We start from the raw sequence: 20,813 nt of genomic DNA, 5'->3' as shown, positions 1-20,813 counted from the left end.
TCTGAGCAAAAGCAGCCCAAAAAGCCATTGCAAAGGGTGCGGAGAGATATTTCCAGGGGTTGCATATACACAGCTGGAGAAAAGTGGAAAAGTGGCAGCCTAAAAAGCAGTTGCAGGGCGAGGGGGGAGAGGATGTTTCCAGGGGTTGCAAAGAGACGGCAGGAGAAAAGTGGCAGCCTAAAAATCAATTGCTTGGGGGGGGAGATGTTTCCAGGGGTTGGAAATACACAGCTGGAAAAAAGTGGCAGCCTAAAAAGCCATTGCAAGGGGGGGAGGGGGAAGAGACATTTCTAAGCAAAAGCAGCCTAACAAGCCATTGCAGGGGGGGAGGGATATTTCAAGGGGTTGCAAAAGCACAGGTAGTAGGAGGAAAGAAGTGGGTCGCAGGCAGATCCGTCTAGGCTGTGCGTGGCTTGCTTTGGTGGGGAAAAAAGTCTTGCATTTGGGAGTGTGTCTAACTCTATCCCAACAGTACAGTCGGCGCAGTGAAAGTGGGTGCCCTGAGATATCCTCGCCCCTCGCAGCTATTTGGTACTGCAGTTACGTTCGTGGGTTCGGGGCAGCATCTGAAGGGACTTACCACACAGCTGGTTCCTGGAAAAGCATCTTAAGTCGTAACATTGTAACTTGGAACTGATGTTCACATAGGAACACTGTTATAAATGGGGGATTGGTTCCTGAACTCAGGCCCGATACCCTGTTTTCACCAAAAATAACCCAGAATTTTGTGCTCAGTCAATTATAGATGAGTCATATAGCTACATTAATGTATTTATGTTGTAAATAGCAATCCTATTGATTTGGAAGGATTTCTTTGGTGACTTTGCTGGACTTCTTGAAGGGCTCTTGGTTGGACTTTTTGGAGGGCTTTGGCTGGAGTCTTCTCGGGAGTCTCGGCTGCTTTCTTAAAGAAAGCGTCCAAGGAAGTTTGGACAGATGTTCTCCGGGGAGACGGGCGACGCAGCAAACTCGTTTGCTGGCGTGGCATGAGATCCAGCGTCATAAAGTCGAGACTGCCGTCGGGAAGTCGAAGCGGGGTGTCAATTGATAAATGTCGTAAGTGCCGTTCGTTGCAACTCGAAACGTCTTAAGTCGAGGACTGTCTGTATTTCACTCAGTAATCAAATCACGAGTGTTTGAAGTTGCGTGGGTCTGGTCCTGTGCGGGGAGCAGTTGCAAGTGTTTGGCTGTTGGGGGGGAAAAGGGCAGGCTTTTCCCCCAAATTCTCTGTCCCCAGCCCTGCTCTGGGTTGATAGACGTGTCCTGGAAAGAGCGGTAATGTTTTCTGTCTAGGCTGATTTCTTCTGTGTACGGTCCCTTCTTCTAATCATCTTCTTGTTCGTGCACTGGTTTCAAGAGCGGGATTAAAAAGCGTCTTGTAGTCGGAGGAGCTCTCACGCGAACCCCAGCAAAGGGTTGAGTGGCCTTCGGTGAAGCAGTACAACCGGCCTGTGTTGAAGAGAGCTCTTATTGGTCTGAAACGTGGATTATCCAAATCCATCAAAAGCAGGGCCTAAACCCTCCGAGGCTTAATCTCTAAATTAAAACAAATGATGATGCGGTCTTCTTAATGCCAGAAATGGCCATACAATGTAAACTCTGCCTGCCTGAGACAGGTGGAAACAATCTCCCACAGAGATGCGAACCCCTGCAGTTCCTGCAGCAGGCTGCTAATTTCCCAGCTTGATTATAATGCTTAAATGTGAAGGTTATTAGTGCTCTCATGGCAGACATGCATGCGACTGATGCATGTGTTGTTGTTCCGTGCGGGTTGAATGTAATGGATGTGTCCTTATGAACCATAGGAAACCACCGGCAGAACAGAAAGGATCCAACATCAGCTACAGGCATCCTATTTTGCTAAGTGACCTTAGACCATCTCTTTCTCCCCTTCCCATGACCCTTTCCAATCCCCAATTTAAGTTGACAGGCATAGTTTCCAGGGTGTAGACTGTAGCCGCATTCATCTAAGGACATTAGGCAGACAAGGTAAATCTGATATCTTTTATTAGATCAACTCAAATAGTTGCAAAAATTGCTTTCGGGTACAAATACATAAGACACACCAGTGTTGCCATGCAGGGTCTTCCAGTATAGTGCACATGTCTGTGGTATGCAGACTGCTAACATACAGATTGGGGCTGCCCCGGCCAGGATGGCTGTATGAGGAGGGCAAGGCTGATCACCAGCGATCGCAAGGGAACTGTGCCAAGCAGCAGCTCCAGAGAAGTTTTCCAGGAGGATGCAAGTGAAAGCAAACAGTATGTGCCCTTCTTTAGTGTTTGGAAATGGCAGTTAAACCTCTGGAGGTGAGTGTCCACCTGGGGTTCTGTCCCTTTCAGCACTTGGACTGTCCAGCTGTCTGGTACCGGGGCTCTATGTAACAGCAGGGGCAAGGCTGCCTACAGCATTGCCTGGGCATACATACCGGTGGGGAAAGCTCCATCTCCGTGCATAAATTAACTTCAGGGCTGGCCCTTCCCTTTCCTGTAGCAGTAATGAAGGATTAACAGTGCACGTTGCACAAATGGCCTTGTGACATGATGATGCAAAGAAATTCCTGTCCTAATACCTTCCCTCTTCTGGCTTGAGATCCCCTTTCCATACCCTTTGCATTTGATGTAGTTGCTAAGCTTATGGCCCTTGACCTGAGTCTTGCTTTTTTGTCTGTGTAGCACCCGACGCAGCCCTTGGGTTAGAGCAGGAGGTTGGTGTGTTCTCATCGCAGAAGTTGAGGCTCTGCTGCATGTTTTCGGTGGAGCACTCACTTTCATCCAAACGGAGTGACTCTTATTCACCCCAGCCACTTCTTGCTTTGCTTCATATAATGCATAAAATGTTTCACAGTATCTTCATGTTTTTCTACTACGGGTATCCTTCACAAACTACGTGGGTAGAGGTAGGGGGCAGGGAAATTTGTTTTCCTTTTAGTGGACTCTGGACTGTAGGTAGTAGATATTTTGCATAACACATCATTCATTCAGTGTTTGCAGTATTATGTTGTTTCCCACAAAAGACAGAACATGGTTGAGCCATGAAACGCAAGCTTCACGCTGATGTACCCCACACTAGATCCAGTGCCCCGAGGATTATGTGGTGTAACTAGTGATTCCATAACCCAGGGGTGGGCAATTATTTCGGGTGAAGGGCTGCTTACTGAGTTTTGGCAAGGCATCGAGAGCCAGGGGCAGATAAATATTCATTTTCTAAATTTTTTAGGGGCTCCGCAGGCCGGATAGTATGGCCTGGTGGGCTGCATCTGGCCCGTGGGCCACATTTTGCCCACCCCTGCCATAACCAGACACTTGCCCGTGTCATTACAGAGACCATCGTAGGTACCTCTGTTTGCACAGCATCACCAATTAAGACCTGGCTTTGACAGAAAAGTTCATACCATGCTTGAATGCTGTTGTGAAGAGCCAAAGGAGCTGGCATGACTGCTCCATGTAGGCCAGGGCAGGGCAAATTGTGATTTAAACTCTTCAGACCGGGGGTTGTTGAGTATGGAAGACAAGATGCCACATGCAGTTTGCTGAAGTTAAATCTGGGCTACAACTGTATCTTAAAACTTCCATGCAAGTGGTGAAGACGAATTGCTAGGGTGGAGATTTCTGATGCTTGGCCTGATGGTTGTGTGCTTGCTGTCCTTGCGGGAGGAGGTTCATGAATCCAAGTAGCCAGTTTTCTAGTGCTGCTGGCTAAGCAGTATAGATATAAAACAGAAGTTGAAGGTTGAAATTTTCTCCAGGGAGTGGGCTGGTACAGTATCTACAATTGCAAATATGCTTTTCCACCAGCTTCCTCGTTCCGCCTGTCATTCCTCCTCCTCTTCTTTCTTTTTTTTTTTCCCAGCTTATTCCCTCCTTTTGTTCTTTCAAAGAAACACATTGAACAAAAGAGGGTAGAGGGAGGAGGGAAACGGGGAACAGAACAGCATGTCAGATCTTAATGAATTTCTGCAGCTGGGCCTGGGATTGGCAGGGCTTGCCATGGAATTGCAGATAACCGAGGGTCCCCAAAATAGCCAAATGATGAAAGCATGAAGAGTGAGAGTAACAGCCTTGCAGGTCCTTGTTTATTATGCATTTATAAGGTTTCACTATGGCACTGATGCAGGGAATAGCTGTTCTGCATTTCTTGGAGCCTGCAAACAAATATCTGGGCCAAACTGAAGCCTCGGCAGCCTGCTCTTAACCTTCTGCAAAGAGTTATTTGCTTTCCCAAATATAGCTGCATTTGGTTGAGCAGTGAGGGAGCTGTTCAGGATGCTGACATTTGTTTGCTGATAAATTAGAAATAGATTAATTGATTTTAGGTCATCTTAGTAGGGAGCAGTGACAAATTATAGTCTTAAAGTTGACAGTAGTATTTTAAAACAGAGTTGTTACTAGATGCCTCTCTCAATTAGGTGTCGTTGGGGAGTCGCACACGGATTAGTTCATTATGCAAAACAAGGAAAATACTTCCCGGTGCTTCTGTGTCTGGGATTGTTGACGTGGTTGCTTTTTGTTGCCTTCAGCACAACTGCCATTTTTCCTTTGAAAACCATGTTCTTTGAAACCATTTCTGCTCACATGCATGTTGTGAATGAGGCATTTCATTAAGCATCTTTTGAGCTAAGATCCACTTGGTACTTGATAATATCCTTAATCCTTGTCCATACCACTTGCCTTGCTTTTTCGTTTTAATTTAGAAAACTTTTGAACCGGGTTGGGATAGCGCTCTGAAGGCAGTGCCGATTTTTTCCCGAGAAGCCAAAAACATTTACAGAACATTATCTGCAAGGATGAACAGAATAGAGTGGAACGTGCTGCTTTGTGGAGGAAATAAATATGTCCTGAATCCACTGTTATCGAGGCCTAAAATAGCAGTCAAGTCTTGGCCAACTCTCCTTTTAGCAAATATAGTTTGCATCCACAACTGCAAATAAATTGCACGTGCAAATATTAGCATTCACATGGCTGGCTTCCTATGTTGTGTCTGCCAACAACAATATGTTGTACTGGGAAGGAAAAAAAAATACTGCGAGTTGTGCCTATAAAAGGAAGGATCATTCTTATTAACTCTCGCCAAATAACTTTGTGCAGAGTTTCTCTTTTGGCCTTCAAGGTCATTTGACATTTTACTTCTAAATTGACCAATAGCTTTTTTTAAGCAGCTTGGGTCCTCGGTCTGTAGAAATCTATATGCAGACTTATTTAGAATTGCAGTTGTGCCTCTACTAGGATGCATTTGCTGTGAATTCATTAGAGCTGTGAAATGCTTGTGAAAATGCCATTGAAGGATGGATGAGCAGCTAGACCCTGTTGGCTGTAGAAAGGGCGTAGCTGTGGCAGACAGGTGTGTATGCCACGGTTTTTTTTCCTCCCCCTTCTCTACCCGCTCCATAAGTCACTCATGCCAGCTTGCTTCACCTGTTCTGTAGGAGCCACCGCCAGAAGCCAAAACAGCCTTCTTTTGTTTCATCCGAGAGACAGAAATGCCAATTCCTGGGCACCTTGGAAGTTGCAAGAAGACATGCTGGTGGCCTCTTCACACCCAGGCACTTATCAGTAGAGGTTACTAGAGCAGAACTTAATTATCTTTGTGTTCTTGTGCGCATTCGTTTTATTTGCTGAAATAATTGACAGTGTTCACATCTGTAAGTAGAGATGCAGGACTCATGGAGGTTTTACCAGCTTGACTGCATCGTTTAAGGATAGGCAAACAAGGGCCTTTGAGTTGATGTGCTATCTTATATTAGACCAACTAAATAGTTGGGCAAATTGTTCTTTGCAGGCTTTCAGGCACAAACACCCTTTTTCAGGCGGAGAAAAATTTGTCGACATTTAACTGTAATGTGTTTTTCCCCAGTCTCCACACAGCAAACGAGTAAAGCGTCTCAGCATGCAGACACTTCCAAGTAGACCTCTAACTCAAGTCCGAGAGCTCCGTTTTTTTAAAAACAAAATCTCTTGGATTCACCTTAGGAGAATGCTCCCCCTCTGCAATATGAAGCAGTGAACAAGCGTCTCCTCTCAGGTCTCAGCCCTCCAAGTTCACAGGCCTTCTTCTGCACAACAGCTGTATAGTTTCTGAGAGCTGTGAGTGTATGTGATGATGAGTAAATGTTTAGGCTGTCAAATGCCCTTTTACTATAACGCTTCGGAAGAAGAAGTCTCTTCTTGATAATCACAGACAAGTGGGCTGTTCAAGCTTGCAACTGCTTGGCTGATCGACTGATGCTTCTTCCACCTTGCATGCATTTGAAGTGCACCCCCCAGCACTGCTGCAGGCTGTTGATGTAGGATTTGGGGAGTTGTGGGCAATCTAAGAACTGATCCACGGGAAGTGCTGACTTAATATTGCGGCCTTGTGCATTGGTTTTCTTGCACACTAGTACCCTTGTGGGGTACTAGTCAGGGCTCAGGGAAAGATGTTTGCCATAGGTATGAGTTGACTCTAACATCTCTTTTGCACTTGAAGCAGCAACTAGCTAACAGGGTTGAGCATACCTTTTTATAAACTCCCCTGCCTTGCATGCCTGGTCTGACTAACTAGAATTAGACTTCAGGATATATAGTCCGTCTTCCTCCTTCACTCCCCTCTCCCCCATCAAACCATCAAACCTATGGAAGTCAGCTTAAGCATGCCTGAAGATGCCTATGATCCTCCTCCTTTTTTTTTTTTTAAGATTGTTTTGAAGTATCTTGGCTGTGAAGTTTGATTACTGTGCCTTTTTAAACTCGGGAATAGTCACACAAGCAAGCACAGATTCGTAACAACCACGAGGTATTTTTGATAAAGCAGGTGATTGCAGATTGATTGCCCTTGGCTAAAAACAGTCTGACATGCTTACCTCTTCAAACACAGAGCTCACGCTCCTACATAGCTAATCTTTGGCTTCTAGCTATTGTATATGTAATCTATTGTAAATTATTATTATTATTAGAGCTTAACCTTCAGAGAGCAGATGTTAAACTGAAGGACTCTGCTTGCATGTGAGATGATAACGAAAGTCAATCTTCTGAAATGTACTGTAGGGGCACTCGCCCGTTGTAAGCCCTGGTATGCGTGCCTTTAAAAACTCTGGGACCAGCTGACAGCCACCCCTGCCCAATGCTTTTTCTTGTTAAAAGGATCTGGCAGCCTTTCCGGCTGAGATCTCTAATCCCTTCACCTTGCTTGCAGCAGGCCCTTCCAGATCTGGCATGAAGACCGCCTCTGTGCTAGAACAAACTTTCATGGAACAAAAAGTCTTAGGGTTTGTTATATAGACATACCCATCCTAGCATTCACTGTCTCGCTTGGGTACCAATAGCGTGAAACACAGCACAGGTTGTAAAACCCCAACCCAGGTTTGTAAAAACCCCAACCCAGAACTGAGTAAAGCGGCTAGCCCATGCGGAGCTCTGTTTGCAATGGCTGGTCTCCTACCCCCGTGCCAAGCTAGGTACTGCTAGACAGTCTTGGGCCTCTGTGCCCTATGCTGTGGTCACAGTGGCAGTGATGTCAAAACCTTTACATGAACAGGGCTAGAGGATCCACTGATGAAGAAAGAAGGCTTTTCAGACATAATCTGTGTTGTAGATCTGTAGATTATGGTCAGTGTTTCAGTCCTGTGTCTTCAGCGACACTTCATTTTGCAAAGCCCAGTACAGGAGGAGAGTTTCCAGTTGCACACACACACACACATACAGAAGCTGCTGGAAGCTGCAAATGAAATGCGAAAAGAGGGCCCCAGGTTTTCCTGGGGTCTGGGCGATGGGTTGTATCTCTGCCAAGGGGCTGAGGACCAGCTGGAGTCTTCGGACCAGTTGGCTTACACATGGGGATAGCAGCTCGGAGCCTGGCTGTACCCACACGCTGGGTTTGGCAGTTTCGTTGCACCAGATGGCTTTCATAATAGTTATTTAATCCTTCGATTGTCTAAATGGGTTTCCTGGTACCAAAACTACAAGGTGTGACTAACGCCCAGCTTGTTGCTAGTATCATTAGGCCTTAACCCAATGTGGTTGTGAGTGGGGAGGTGGTGGAGGAGGGAGAGCCTGGCTCAGTATTCACAACTTTTACCCTGTATAGTGAACAAATCATTGTCAGTATAAAGCCTTGCCTTCCCTCGCTGCCTGTTGCACCTCCACCTTCATTTATTCTACTCCTTCATTATTGTGCCCTCCCATTTCTTCTGTATCCCTCATTTGTTTGTCATTCTTTCCCTTTCCCTTCCCACGCATGCCTTCATTCGCTCACCACCTGTGAATAGGAGCATATAGAGGGGGCGAGGAACGCTGCGTCCACATCTCAGACTCTTCCTCCAAGTGGTCAGGGAAGGGGAAGACCTTGAGCCCCTCGGAGCTGTGGGGGGGGGTATCTTTAACCCAGTCAGGATCTTTAATCCTGCCTTGCAGCATGTTTAGTTCCTGCTTATAAAAAAAGCTTTAGGGAAGTACTTATTCAGTTCATCTGTTTTGGATTCTTCAGGGGTTCAATAAAAGGGGGCAAACCCTAGCAAGAGTCACTGCAGGAGATTGTTTCATAGGAACATAGTGGCATGTTCTCTAAAACCTTGGTCTTAAGGTTCACGTTCCCTCCCCTGCCCTCCCTCAGCCAAAATATACCTGTCCACAGGTAAAATTGCACATGCAGTTGCCAAGTGCGTGTGCTCAAGCAGGTATCCAGGTTGTAGCCATATTGGTCTAGAAACAAAAGGAATCAGAACTCGTGGGAGAGGTGATATCTCTTATTAGACCAACTAGGTTTTTGCAAAAAAATTCTTTTAATTGCAAGCTTTCAGATGCTTGCTCAAGCAAGCACTTGCAGACGAGCTGTTTTGTAGATGCAGTTTCTAGCCTTTGTTTTTAAGTTGGCACATAATTGGTAAGTGGTGCTCCAAACCCTTGCATCCCCTGTCTCCTCTTTGCCATGCCTTGCGGGATGCCAGCACACGCAGTCCATCATAAGCAAATTAAAAAGTAAACGAAACTATTACGTGCTGGCAGCCTGCAGTGGGACTTGCACCGAGGATTCAGTGCTGCCATTTACCTTCTGGTGTGTGTGCTCAGACTTCCTGAGATACGTGGCAGTTTGAGCCCTTCCAGAGGCAGGTGCATCGAGGCCTCGTGGCATGTGCGGTGCCAAGCACAGTTTGCTCAGTGGTTGTGTGATGCTGCAGGGCCGAAGCTTGTTGTCTCCCCATCTTTGGAGATGCTTCAGCGCAGCCCATAGACGTGCGTGGCTCATCAGTGCTGGACCTCTTAACAGCGCAAAAAGGTTCCTCTGTAAACAATGAATCCTTGCACTAACAGAGCTGTAGCTGTGATGAGATGCTTCAGTCTGGTTCGCTACAGCGGGAGAATCAGGCTTCTGTTTTTTTATGTTGCTTTGGTTAATTATATAGAGCCAGAGTGGTGCCACTAATGCTGCTTAGGCCATCTGTTTTTGAGGTTCACTGATGCAAACACCAACCCACACTGAGCCTCCCCCATTTGTGTGAAAATAGGCAGGAATGAAGGAGGTTATGAGTCTATTAAAATGCAAACAAGAGTACATTATACTGTCTCAGGGCCGGCCTGAGCAAAGGCAGCTGGGACTCATTAAAGCAGGAATTGGAGGAGGAGGCTGTGTTATTACTGTAGTATCTCTTTAGCTACCGAGGGTCACGTAGCGCATCCGACTGATGTAGGCCACGTCTGTGTTGTGGACAAAGGGTTTGAATCGCTAAGTGGGTATGCATTCGGTGGGTTTTCAGTGCTGCATTGGTACAAATGACCTGTTCCACTTCTAAAGTGGAATAACTATTATTAATCTAGTGCCTCTTTTTAAGGTGCTGGCAAAACTTTCGGTGCATGAATTCATCACGTGAGCAAAATGAGAGAATAATTGTATGTTGGAGGTGGTTACAATATCTGTGGTCCTTTAGCTACTCCATATAAATCATGATACCCACTCCGTCTATATTAAGGTTTTGTATTGGAGCAATTAGTAAATACCCCAAATAAGCTGTGTTTTTTCCGGTATCCTGGACCTGACTTTCAAAGTCATTTTTTTCACATACGTAAAAATGCAGCAGGTCCATGGGCAAACCAGCCATACGGATGTCCATCCTTGCTGATATTGGCATGTAAATCTGGTAATTGCATAGCTCTCAGTTGTCAAAATCTGTACTTTGGAATATGAATGTACATTGTGCAAAACGAAGTTCAGTTCTTGAGTAGACAGTAATTTCCCTAGGGGACAAATCCAATTCAGAATGGGTAGATTTGGGTTTTTCCTACCTTTCCAGCTACGTAATTGGATGTAGACAGAGGCTTGTCAATCAGTGATAAAGTTCAGATGCTGCAGCGACAAGGTTGTAGAAGAACCTGAATTCAATGGGAGAAGTGTGATTGGAGACGAGGAGCTTGACCCAGGCATGTAGTACCCTGCACGGGAGATGCTTCCCCATGCCCTTCTAATCTTGTGGGGAAAAAAGCATTTTGCCGTCTCAAAATGCACAAAAATGACAAACTAGGAACTAATGCAAGACTGAAGAAGGTAGGAAAGCAAGACCTTGTCATAATTAGGATCCCATAAAGTCTCAGATTATGCTGGATATGGTGCCTAGACTGAATTTTCATCTGTGCACACTGAAAATGTGGAGTTCATAAAATACCTGACCGTATTTAACTAGACGATAACACTAAGTCAGTCTGGAGACAGTGATGAAGTTGCTTATTGGTTGGAAAGTGTATCGTTTTGAGAGCGTATTCGCTTTTTTCCTGCACTAGAACCCGTTTTATTAAGCCAAAGTGAGGGCATTTCTTTAAAAAAAAAAAAAAACAGCCCCAAAACAGGAGGTGGTGGTTTACGTTCATTAAAACGACCTTGGTAGGCAAACAGGGTTCCTTGGGTGAATTTGATATCTTTTATTAGACCAGCTAATTGGTAGGCAATTGGACTGATGATCTGCTACTGAATTTTTATTTGTCATGATGTCTGATACCTTGTATCCAATGTAAAATTTGCCATTACACTTCTGGGTTCAGGCTTCATAATGTATGAGGACTTGCATCTTGCAACATCTGTGTTGCCAGTGCTTCATTTGGGCAAACTGCATAGCCCATAACCCTGACTTGGAGAGCCTCGCACAGCACTAGTGAATATAGACATACTTTCTACCTCATTCTCCCCTTGCATTTCACCTCTCAAAAAATAACAGTTCTTGCATTATACGTGCTGCTGCCTTGCTCTGTTAACAGCCCAGTAACGGCTTCTACTCAACTGGAATTCTTGCATGCCATATGGCAGATTACCTGCAGCCAATTCAGTCCTTTTTAAACTTGTCATTTCTTTTAACACAGTCACAAGCAGCCCTAATGCCTACAGAAAATAATTCATTTCTGCCTGCTAATTAAAAGGGAAAAGTATGTGTGCCCTTTGCTGCAAGGAGGAAAGTGTTTTATTAAAACATTAGTCTTCTTGCATCAGCCACCAGCAGTATTTAAGAGGAAAATCCTTTTGATCTATTGCCCGAGTTAATTCAAACGCACAGAAATATGTTTATAAAGGGATGCACATGTTTTTACAATAATTCAGCCTTGAAGTAAAGGCGGATGGTATTTGGTTTTAGATTAATGCCTTTAAATCATCTTCTGGAGAGTTTTCAGCCACTTAAGGCTTCGGATGACTTTGCATTAGAAAAATGTATTAGACTTGGATTTTACCAAGCCTCCTGTTACGTTCACAGAGCAGCCTTCTGGTGCCATGAAACTCCAGGGAGTTTTGCCCTCGATCTGCAACAGAATCGGGTCAACCTCCCAGTTCTGCATGCATAGCCCTTAATGGGTAGGGTTTGTGGTACTGCACCTCTTGCAGCATTTATGCTCATGCTACATTATTGATGTCCTGAGCTAAAAATGAACCATATGTGTCAGTGTGTAAGAAATGCTATCCAGGGACTCGGGATGTTTATGTATCGACACCAATCTAGCACAAGATCTGCACTTAAAGTGCATCATAAATCCTTGGTTCACTTTTATTAGACTCTGACATATGCATTGCAGGTGAGCAGATGTTGCATGTGCTGAGGACGCTGCCTTAGCATGATTCTCGATACTGCCGTATCTTTGCCAGTCACGCTGGTGGAGAGTTGAGAGGACTTGGAGTTAAAATTGTATGCAGCGAAACACATTTTTGTGGAGGGGAGAAGTAGGGAATGGGTTTGCTCCTGATCATGAGAGAACTGTTGAAGGAGACTAAGTGCCCCATAGCTTTTCTCTAAATCAAGCGTATCTCTGGAGGCATGTGCAAGAGGGCTGAGCTGCCACTTGCTCTTGTCTGTTCTTGTGCTGAAATGTTGCATCGGGACTTGCTAAAGCAGCCCTGAAGTCCTGCAAATGTGAAACCAGCTTAAGCACCGTCCACATCTTTTCAGGAGGATGATGATAGTGCATGACCAAGCAAAATATGGATTTGCCCATTGAAAAGGCTATTAAAAACCGGGAATCCTTTCCCAGATTCAGTGCTGGCCAGTGAACTCTGCCTTTGGTGCATGCCCGCTGGTCCCATGCTGGTGTTAGGATATGCTGCTCTGGGTCTCTGAGTCCCAGTGACTTAAGCAAACTCCTTGGGCACTTGCACGTGCTCCAGGGGAGGAGGGGGTGGTGCTTTTAATTCGCTCCAAGAGCTGCTCGAATGAAAGCGCCACAGCATCTCATGTAACAGCGTCCCCGCACTTGAACTCAAGCTTGCTGAAGTGAAGCGCAGGGATGCTGATACGCGAGACGCGGGAATGCGGTCATGGCCACACTCCAGCAGACTCGATTAATCGAGTCCATTCCAACATGCTCTGATTACAGCACATCGGAGAAGTCTCCACACTTGCGTGCAGGCACGCCAGGTGTGCCAAGGTCAGCTTTTGCAAGTCCTGATGCAGCATTTAGGTCCTGCCAGGTGTAACGGGTATTTTAGATACGTTCTGTACACAAATTCCCAATACATAAATGCTTAAAACTGAAAGGAATACTAACTGGTTTCACGTGCACATTGATCGGATCATTTACTTTGTGCAGTTTAAGCCTAAGAAACACCCACTTCTGTGTGTTTATGGCAGCAGTGTGAACTGAGCAGCTTGAAGGTATTTCCCTTGTTATTGGCATAGCCTGTAAATGGTAGGTGGGTATTAGGTTGAGATCTCAGAGGGATTGTCTAATCCACTGAGTATGTCACAGTCAGATGTTCAGGTGTTATGGAGTCTACCGTTAAGCCTTAGCAAAGTAATGTGTGTTTTGTTTAAAAAAAACAAAACAGTTTGCTTTGTGCTTTGGAGAGAACTGCAGTGAATAGTTCTGCTTTTCGCATGGCAAATACTTTTCAAACCTAAATTGTGCATTATGTGCTTTCCTCGGTGTAAACTTTTTCATGTGATCTAATGTTTAATGGTGAAACATGAAACAATTATGTCCATATAATGGGGAGGGGGACTTCAAAAACTTAGAGAATTGGAATTTCTTCTCTCCAATTACTGGCCCCTAAATCAATCCTGCACTAATTTATTTGCATTCTTGGATTCAACACTTAAATGTGTGGGAATTGATTACCAGAAGAGCAGTTCAGGTCAGATTGCTGGAAGAAAAGAATAGGACGCAATTTTCAAAATTGACTTTGACTAAACAGAACTGACAGGTCCATTTTTTGTCGTTGTAAGCCAGACTTGAGATCTCGATCTCGTGCAGATTCCCCCAGATAATTGCTTGCCAAGTCATCGGGCTAGGGTCTGCTTAGTAGTTTGTTCCTTTATTGTGTTGACAACTCGCTGTTATCTAACCGGTTGCTTTGGGGAGCTAAAAGACCTTACAAAGGGGATGTATTTTTTTTACAAAAGCAAATACTGTGTCTTTTAAGGGAGATGCATGAATCCTGACTTAGCCCCATATGTCAGACTGTGAAATTCGGACCCACGTACCTGCTGCCTTCTAGCCTACACGCACATACCATGCATTCGAAGAGCTGCAGAGGACATCAGGCTTGCTATTGATTTTAGCCGACTGCATTTTTGCAGGGATCGTGGCTGCCTTCTAGAAGGATGGGGACTGGATAGGATTCCCTTTGGATCCCATTGGCAATGTGCATCCGTTTGGCTAGAGGAGGTTCTTAAGAAGTAATCTGAGATTTGCTTTTTCAGTGCACTTGGACCCTGTAGCCATGAAGAGCAGTGTATCAAACTCAATTTAGCGGCTGCTGGATCATCAGCCCAACTCTTCCCTCTGTTTTGTCTTTGTTCAAATATCATGTGTTTTGGGGTGAACTCTTCCCCCCGCCAGTGCTCATCACAAAGGCATTCTTCTCTAACAGAATCAGCAATGAATGTGATTGAGCTCACATGCACTTTGCACATCAGTGTTGCCAGATGTATGATAATTATCACTTTTGTATGGGAACATTGGCCTTTGCAAAAGTGGCCAAAATGCACAATGATTCGGTTGCTTTTGTTTGAAACACTTTTCATATTTGACTAATTTGCATCTCCAGCCAACCTGAAATAGTCTTTGCACTGTCCCTCAGGGGTGTGCAATCCCTCAAGCCACGTTGCACACTTGCCTTTCAAAGTAGCCATGGGTAGCAGCAAAGGGCAACAATTCTAGCCTGGAATAGCCTTGCCGCCTTCAAATTGAAAGAGGAAACTGAGGGAAGTGATGATCAGGGTATCTCCCATTTGTGGCAATGTAATCAAAGTTTAAGAGCCCAAAAGTATGTGTGTGTATTTGTATGTTTTTGCAATGCACAATAATTTGGAGTTTTCTAATTTGACATTTCCAATTTTCAAATCTAGCAGTACTGGAGCCCAAATGTGTGTGCAGCTCCCCTCCAGGGTCAAGAGCAGGGGTAGTATGGACTGTTAGCGTCTCTGCTCTTCTCCTCTTTTTCCTCTCCTCCTCTGTGATCATCTAGGACCTGTGCTTTCTCCTTTTTTTCCTCTTACTGTCTTGTCTTCTTCACAGAAGAAGCCCAGGAACCTGGCTGTCACCCAAGTCAGTAAACCAGGGACTGACATTTCTGTACATACCTAGTTGGGTTGCTGTGGAGATCAGCCTTTTAATATATGTAAAGCAGCGTACCTGTGCTAGGTTTGGTTGGTGTTCATGCCTGAAGGCACGTGAAGCATTGTTTTATCACCTGACTAGGTATAGTAAGTTTGAATGGTCTCGTGTAGGACTTCTGACATTGCTTTTTAAAACGGAAAAACTTGCAGTGACAAATGTGACTGTACAAAAGCACAGCAGCACGCATTGAAGGACATCCTGTTGGGGTACATAGAGGAACCGATGGCAGAAGTTTACAACAAGACAAAGATCAAAGTTGATGCCTTCACGTCACTACGGGTGGACTGCAAAAGGCTGACACATCTCGGTTCCTGGAGCCTGTCCTCACCATCAGAGCAAAGGCTAGGCTTTTTTCTAGCTTTGCCATGGAGACCATCAAGTTCCCCTGTAATGGCATGCTCAGAACAGGGGAAGCTGAACAACAGGCTCTTTTTTGAGAATAGTTCTGGAGTTGGGTCAGGTTTGTGAATCTTGGTGGGGAATTGGATCTAGACCCACACCTGGAGAAATATTGAAGGCTTGTGATGAGACACAGTCACTGGGTTCCCCGACAAAGTTGGGGACAAAGAAACTGGGAATCCACCAAAGCTGCAGAAGAGTATAAATGCCTTGCAGAAGATACTAAGAGTTAAATGTGCAGAAGAGTATAAATGCCTCGCAGACGATACCAAGAGTTAAATGGAGAACTTCCTTAGAGTTGTAGGATTTTTTTCCAAAGTCCATCTGGAAACTGGAGAGATGTGGAAAATATTAAGAAGGAAGCCAGCTCCCTGCTGTTTGAGCAACTAGAGATGGTAAAAGCGGGGCTGGCTGACAATCCCTTTGAATAGTATTTAGATGGAAAGCTTACAGGGCAGGGGGCATCAAGAGAGCAGCCCCAAAGGGACAGGGTTGACAGGAGCCTTGCTCGTGACCTGAACGAGATCCTTCTCCTTCCAGTTTTGCTGCAGCGGTGACCGTGGGAATGATAAATAGGGAGAAGTGGTGAAGAAATTCCTATCCCTCAAAAACCTTGCTTTCCTGCCACTTGGGTGTTGCACCAAGCCTGTCTCTGCCAATATACTGGTGATAAACAGACCCTTTTCAGACGCGTCTTAGCCTCTAATCCAAAGCTGTGATTTCAGCGGCTTTTTCCTCTCCATTTCCAAGTCGGAGCGTCTCGAGCTTATCACAGCTATACATAGCGTGCTCTCAGCTGTGTCCTGTTCCAGCGGGGATACTGAAGAGCTGCATGAACTGCTGGGCCAAAAACTTTGCAACGTGTTGTACTCCGTCTATTGTTGTGTGTCCTCTGCCAGGCAAGGGCGTCCGCAGCGCTTCTGCTGCTAAATGATATCACAACGCTGAACCCAGGAGACCTCCTGCAGCGCGCTGACGGTGGAAATGGCTGTGTGAGGACAGAATTACAGCGGTCGCTTGAGCTTTGTATGAACAAACAGCTAGCTCCAGCTGGGCAAAGTCTCACTATTAATGTTTTGAGCTGAAATAATGCTCTTCTACAGATAGTGCTCCCACCTGCTGCATAAAACTTTTTAACAAACAAAAAAATAAAGTGTGTAAAACTTAACCTGCATAGCTACGTGAGAAATGATTTCTAATTGTCCAGCTGCAGCATCCTAAAAGGACAGAGCCCTTGAAGGGACTTAAACATATTTTCAGGCATGCTACAGTATGGAGGCTTGCCTGCGAAACATTAACAGGGACATCATTTCGTCTCTAGGTTGTACAAGCCATCAAGGGCCTTGGAAACTCTTCTCATTAATACTTTGCAGTACAATGCACTGCAATTCAAGCAAAGCACATCATCCTAGATAAAACTGCTTGGAACCGGATGTTTCATTTTAAATTGGGTTTCATCAGGTGGAACCCAACAGGCAGGCAGTTAAATCAGCCAGGGTTTCCTATTACAAGAAAGCCTCGCACTTTGAGAGCAAGTTCCTAAAGCAGATAGGATCATCAAAATCCACAAATAAGTCAGCTACGTTTTGCCCTCCAAGAAGGTATTGATGTACTGTAGTGTACTCTTAAAAACATACCATGACAATAGCAAAATTCTGCTGATTGGGCATTTTGACAAATCCCTAAAATAAAATGCAATGACCTCACATCACTAACTCTCCCGGCAGCACGCAGATTTTTTTTCAGTGCAAAGGTGGGCTAACAAGGCTGCTTTCCTCGTGTTAAAGAAATTCAAGAGAACAGATCTTACCAGCACCAGAGACTTAAGGGAAGAGTTGTCCCACCTTAGGGTCAGGATTGTTTGCATCAATGCAGCTAACGTGGAGCAGAATTTGGGTTTGATTTGGGGTCTTTTTTTTTGTGCTGCAGACACCTTACAGGGGTGATGCTTTGCTCTTGAGTAGGATCTGGGATCTTTGCTGTAACCATTTGATACGTTCTGATTTAGGGGTCTCTTGACTTCGACTCACAGGAAACTCTGAAATGGGAAGTGAAGCGTAGCGATGCTCGGAGCCAGGTGGTTCTGCAGCCTTCTCTTCAGAGCGCATCGCCGTCAAAGCAGCGCAGCTCAGAAATGACTGAGACGGCAAATGAGCGATCCTCTTGCATTTCAACCAGACATGGATATTTTGCAGAGGTTGCTTCACTTGTACCTGTACCTAGTGTTTTGTCTTGGAGACTGATCTTTGTAACTGGGCAGGGTTTAGCTGTCCACCCCAGTCTCCTCTGACCCTGGAGTGAGTCATCTGCTTGCATCAGTATCCAGTGCATCAGGCAGCAAAGAGTGCAAAGGTGGTGTTGCAGGGTAAAGTCTAGGTTCAGGACAGAGGCCTAGAGATGGAAAACTGAACTAAGCAAGCCTGATTAGAAACTCATATTGCAATGTTTGGTTTCTTGTTCCCAGAATAGAAGCCTGTCAGCATATCTGATTTCGTGCAGGTTATACGGTTGCATTTCAGGTAGCGAGTGTGAGCTCATCCTTCTAAATACATCCAAACCTTAGCGGGCTTGACCAGTTTTTCCCACAGTAGTGTGCTTCAGTAGCATAGTGCCACTTGTTAGCCTTGTTACGCTCAAGCTAGGCCTGAAAACGAAGTCCCAAGGTGAGGCTGATTTGTTCTACAATCAGGGTGACTTTTTTCTCGTCTGCTGAAGATTGGGCAGAGCAAGTGGGTGGTCTTGCTTGTTCCTCCAACCACCCCTTGGGCTTTAGTAGACAATCCAGAAGTGGGTCTGAAATCTTCTTGCTTATGCATCGTCCTATATAATGGCAACTGATACCACCTGCCCCCATCCAGATGTGGTTCTGCACCTGTTCTGCCGTTTCTGAAACTAATACAGGTGGTTGGTCCAATGCTTCGTTGCTGGGATTCTGGATGTATTGCACCCAAAATGCAGCCCCGTACACACGGGTCTTAACCATAGGAAGCTACTAAGGAAACCCAGGTTCTAGCAGTAACGCAGGTGAAGTCTTGTGCTTTTCAAATTACCATCCTGCTTGCATACAAGGATCCTTCACTGGAGTGCTTTTTGGAGCGTTGTGCTTTCTAAAGAACATCCCAACAGTTCCTCGGGGAATTTAGAGCTGTCAGATTTACTTTCTGGTGGAAATGTCAAATTCTGCAAGTTGTTATAGATTCCCTTAAGCCATTACTCGTTAATTGTAACAGAATAAAGGGCACCAAAAGCAAAAGGGAAAGAAATACCCGCAGCAGTGCAGTTGGTCTCGAGTCTCCTTACAAATTAATTGGGTTTCAGGGTTACTTGGAGGTTTGTTTTTATTTTATTTAAGTAATTTGAACAAAATAGATTGATGCATTTAGGACTGGATGGAAACTACTTGGGGTGGTTACTACAGAAATAACTGATTCCATTTTAAAGTCTTTGCCCGACAGAGCGTTTTAATATAATATAGGCAAAACTGCCTGGAGATCTTTTCTCTTGGCATGCTTATTAACAGCAACTCTTTTCTACTCGGTTCAGTAGGAAAACTGGCGTGGTTTTAAATTAGAGGTGCGGATATCCTTGTCATAAATGATCTTGGCTTGCCACGGACATTGCAGATCTTGTAATTGCATGGAGAGTGTTGTGTCGCGGCAACTTTACACGATGATTATGATGTAGTGTTGGGACGTGTTTAAGGCCTAACTACCAGGTATCCGCTGGCACTGTCTAAACAGCATTGGCAATGTCTCTAGAGCAGTTCAGAAGAAAGTAGAAGGAAGGAGAGCTTCCCCCCCCCACTATATTTTGGTTGCAGCATGCTTCCCCTTCCAAAGTTGGATGCATAAAAGTTAGGCACTAAATAATGAGGCAGCCCGACTATCTTCCTGCTTCTCCACACCCTGCCTTTCTACACTGCGAAACAAAAGAAACCCCAGAGCATGTGATCTGAATTCTGGTTAGCTGTTAAAGCAGCAAAGACGAGGCAGCATGGGTTGTATCAGAGGTGGGCAGCCAGGTGAAAGCCTGCGTGCGAGTCTGGGATGTTTTAACCAGAGTTAAACACCGTTGCCTCTTTCCAGTTTGGCTTCTAATAAGTGTGGCTGCTTGCTTAAAATGTTGGAGAAGGAAGCTAACAGTAAAAGCACTTGATCAATAAGAAACCGGGTGTGCAAGGGAATACCTTCAGACCGCAGCTCTCATGACTTCAGAGAGAAAGAACTGCAGTCCTTAGTTTTCAATGTAAAGCTGCTCTAATTGTGTTCCTCCAAGGATATGGGAATCCCCATTTGTTTGAAGAATCCTATTGTTTTTCAAAATCCTACCAAACTTTTTTTTTTTTTTTTTTTTTTAAAGCACCCTCTTCCTCCCTGCCTAAATCGTCTAGTACATCCAGCATTGCTCGGGAACTGAACTAAGAGATGTGGTCAGGGGAAAGAAAGCGAGAGCTTTGTCTGAGCATGCATGGCGTACCTGCTAAGATGGGGGGAAGAAAATGTGGAATATTAGGAACTGTAGTAAAATACTAAGACTTGGTCAGATGTTAGTGGTGATGATGTATGAACACGACCTGACGGAAGATTTTCTGTATAATTTCAGAATGCCTAATTGAATCTAAATGTTCAGCAGTAAATAACTAAAACTTGCAGTCAAGTCTTGGGGGCAGTGTCCATTTTCCCCTGCTGTAATGTGATGTGTCATTAACTGTTAAACTTCTAGTAGCTTTTTCTCCTGTGCCTTCTTTTTTTAGGATTCAAAATGGGCACCAAATACTCTGTTTTCCTTCAATAGACCTCTCCATGTTGTTAATACTGTCACTTATTGAGCCAGGCTCCACGTCAGCAAGGTTTTAGTTTTGGCTAGAAACCTATTGCAAGATGCACACAATATTGCTTTTCTGAAATCAGAAAAAAACCCACTCAAAATAACATTTTTAAGTTTCATTGATTCCTGAAAAGCATTGCTTGCAAGCAGGCTCTCCTTTTCTGCCGACTATATTAAGGTCTTCGTTTAATTGGATAGCTCTTTCAAAGAGGTCAGCTTCTTAAAGCAAATAAAAAGCTTTTATCTTTTTTTAGGAACTCCAAAGTTCGTGGCCTTTTATAGAAGTTTAAAATGTTGAGACTGGTATATTTTTTGAGGCCACGTTTTGTACAAAGGTCTATTATCTTAAGACTTCATAGAGCTGATGCCGTTTCTGATCGCAGAGGCCATGAACTAATAATGTTCATTCTTCACGGTGTTGTACATTTTTACAGAAGGCGTTTTATCTCCCAGCGCTGCTCTCTAGAATTTTTAGAAGACATAGTGGAATATGCCAGTGCGCGAAGGTACTTGTTCAAAAGCAGCATT

The 20,813-nt window shown here is 44.7% G+C and overlaps 1 protein-coding gene across 1 annotated transcript in view; it reads left to right on the top strand.

Annotated features, from left to right (window-relative positions):
* Window positions 1–873: 873 nt before the first annotated feature.
* Window positions 874–20,813, top strand: part of CABLES2 (Cdk5 and Abl enzyme substrate 2) — a 34,208-nt gene continuing 14,268 nt past the window's right edge. Inside the window, exon 1 of the mRNA XM_025206830.1 lies at window positions 874–20,791. Coding sequence (XP_025062615.1) covers window positions 20,577–20,791 — 215 coding nt within the window. The 5' untranslated portion in view covers window positions 874–20,576. The remainder of the gene's footprint in view (window positions 20,792–20,813) is intronic.

This window comes from Alligator sinensis, unplaced genomic scaffold (assembly GCF_000455745.1).
Source record: "Alligator sinensis unplaced genomic scaffold, ASM45574v1 scaffold1046_1, whole genome shotgun sequence".
In the NCBI taxonomy this organism is placed as follows: Eukaryota; Metazoa; Chordata; order Crocodylia; family Alligatoridae; genus Alligator; species Alligator sinensis.
The sequence above is the reverse complement of the archived record's forward strand: the minus strand, read 5'-3'. Positions and strand labels throughout refer to the sequence as shown.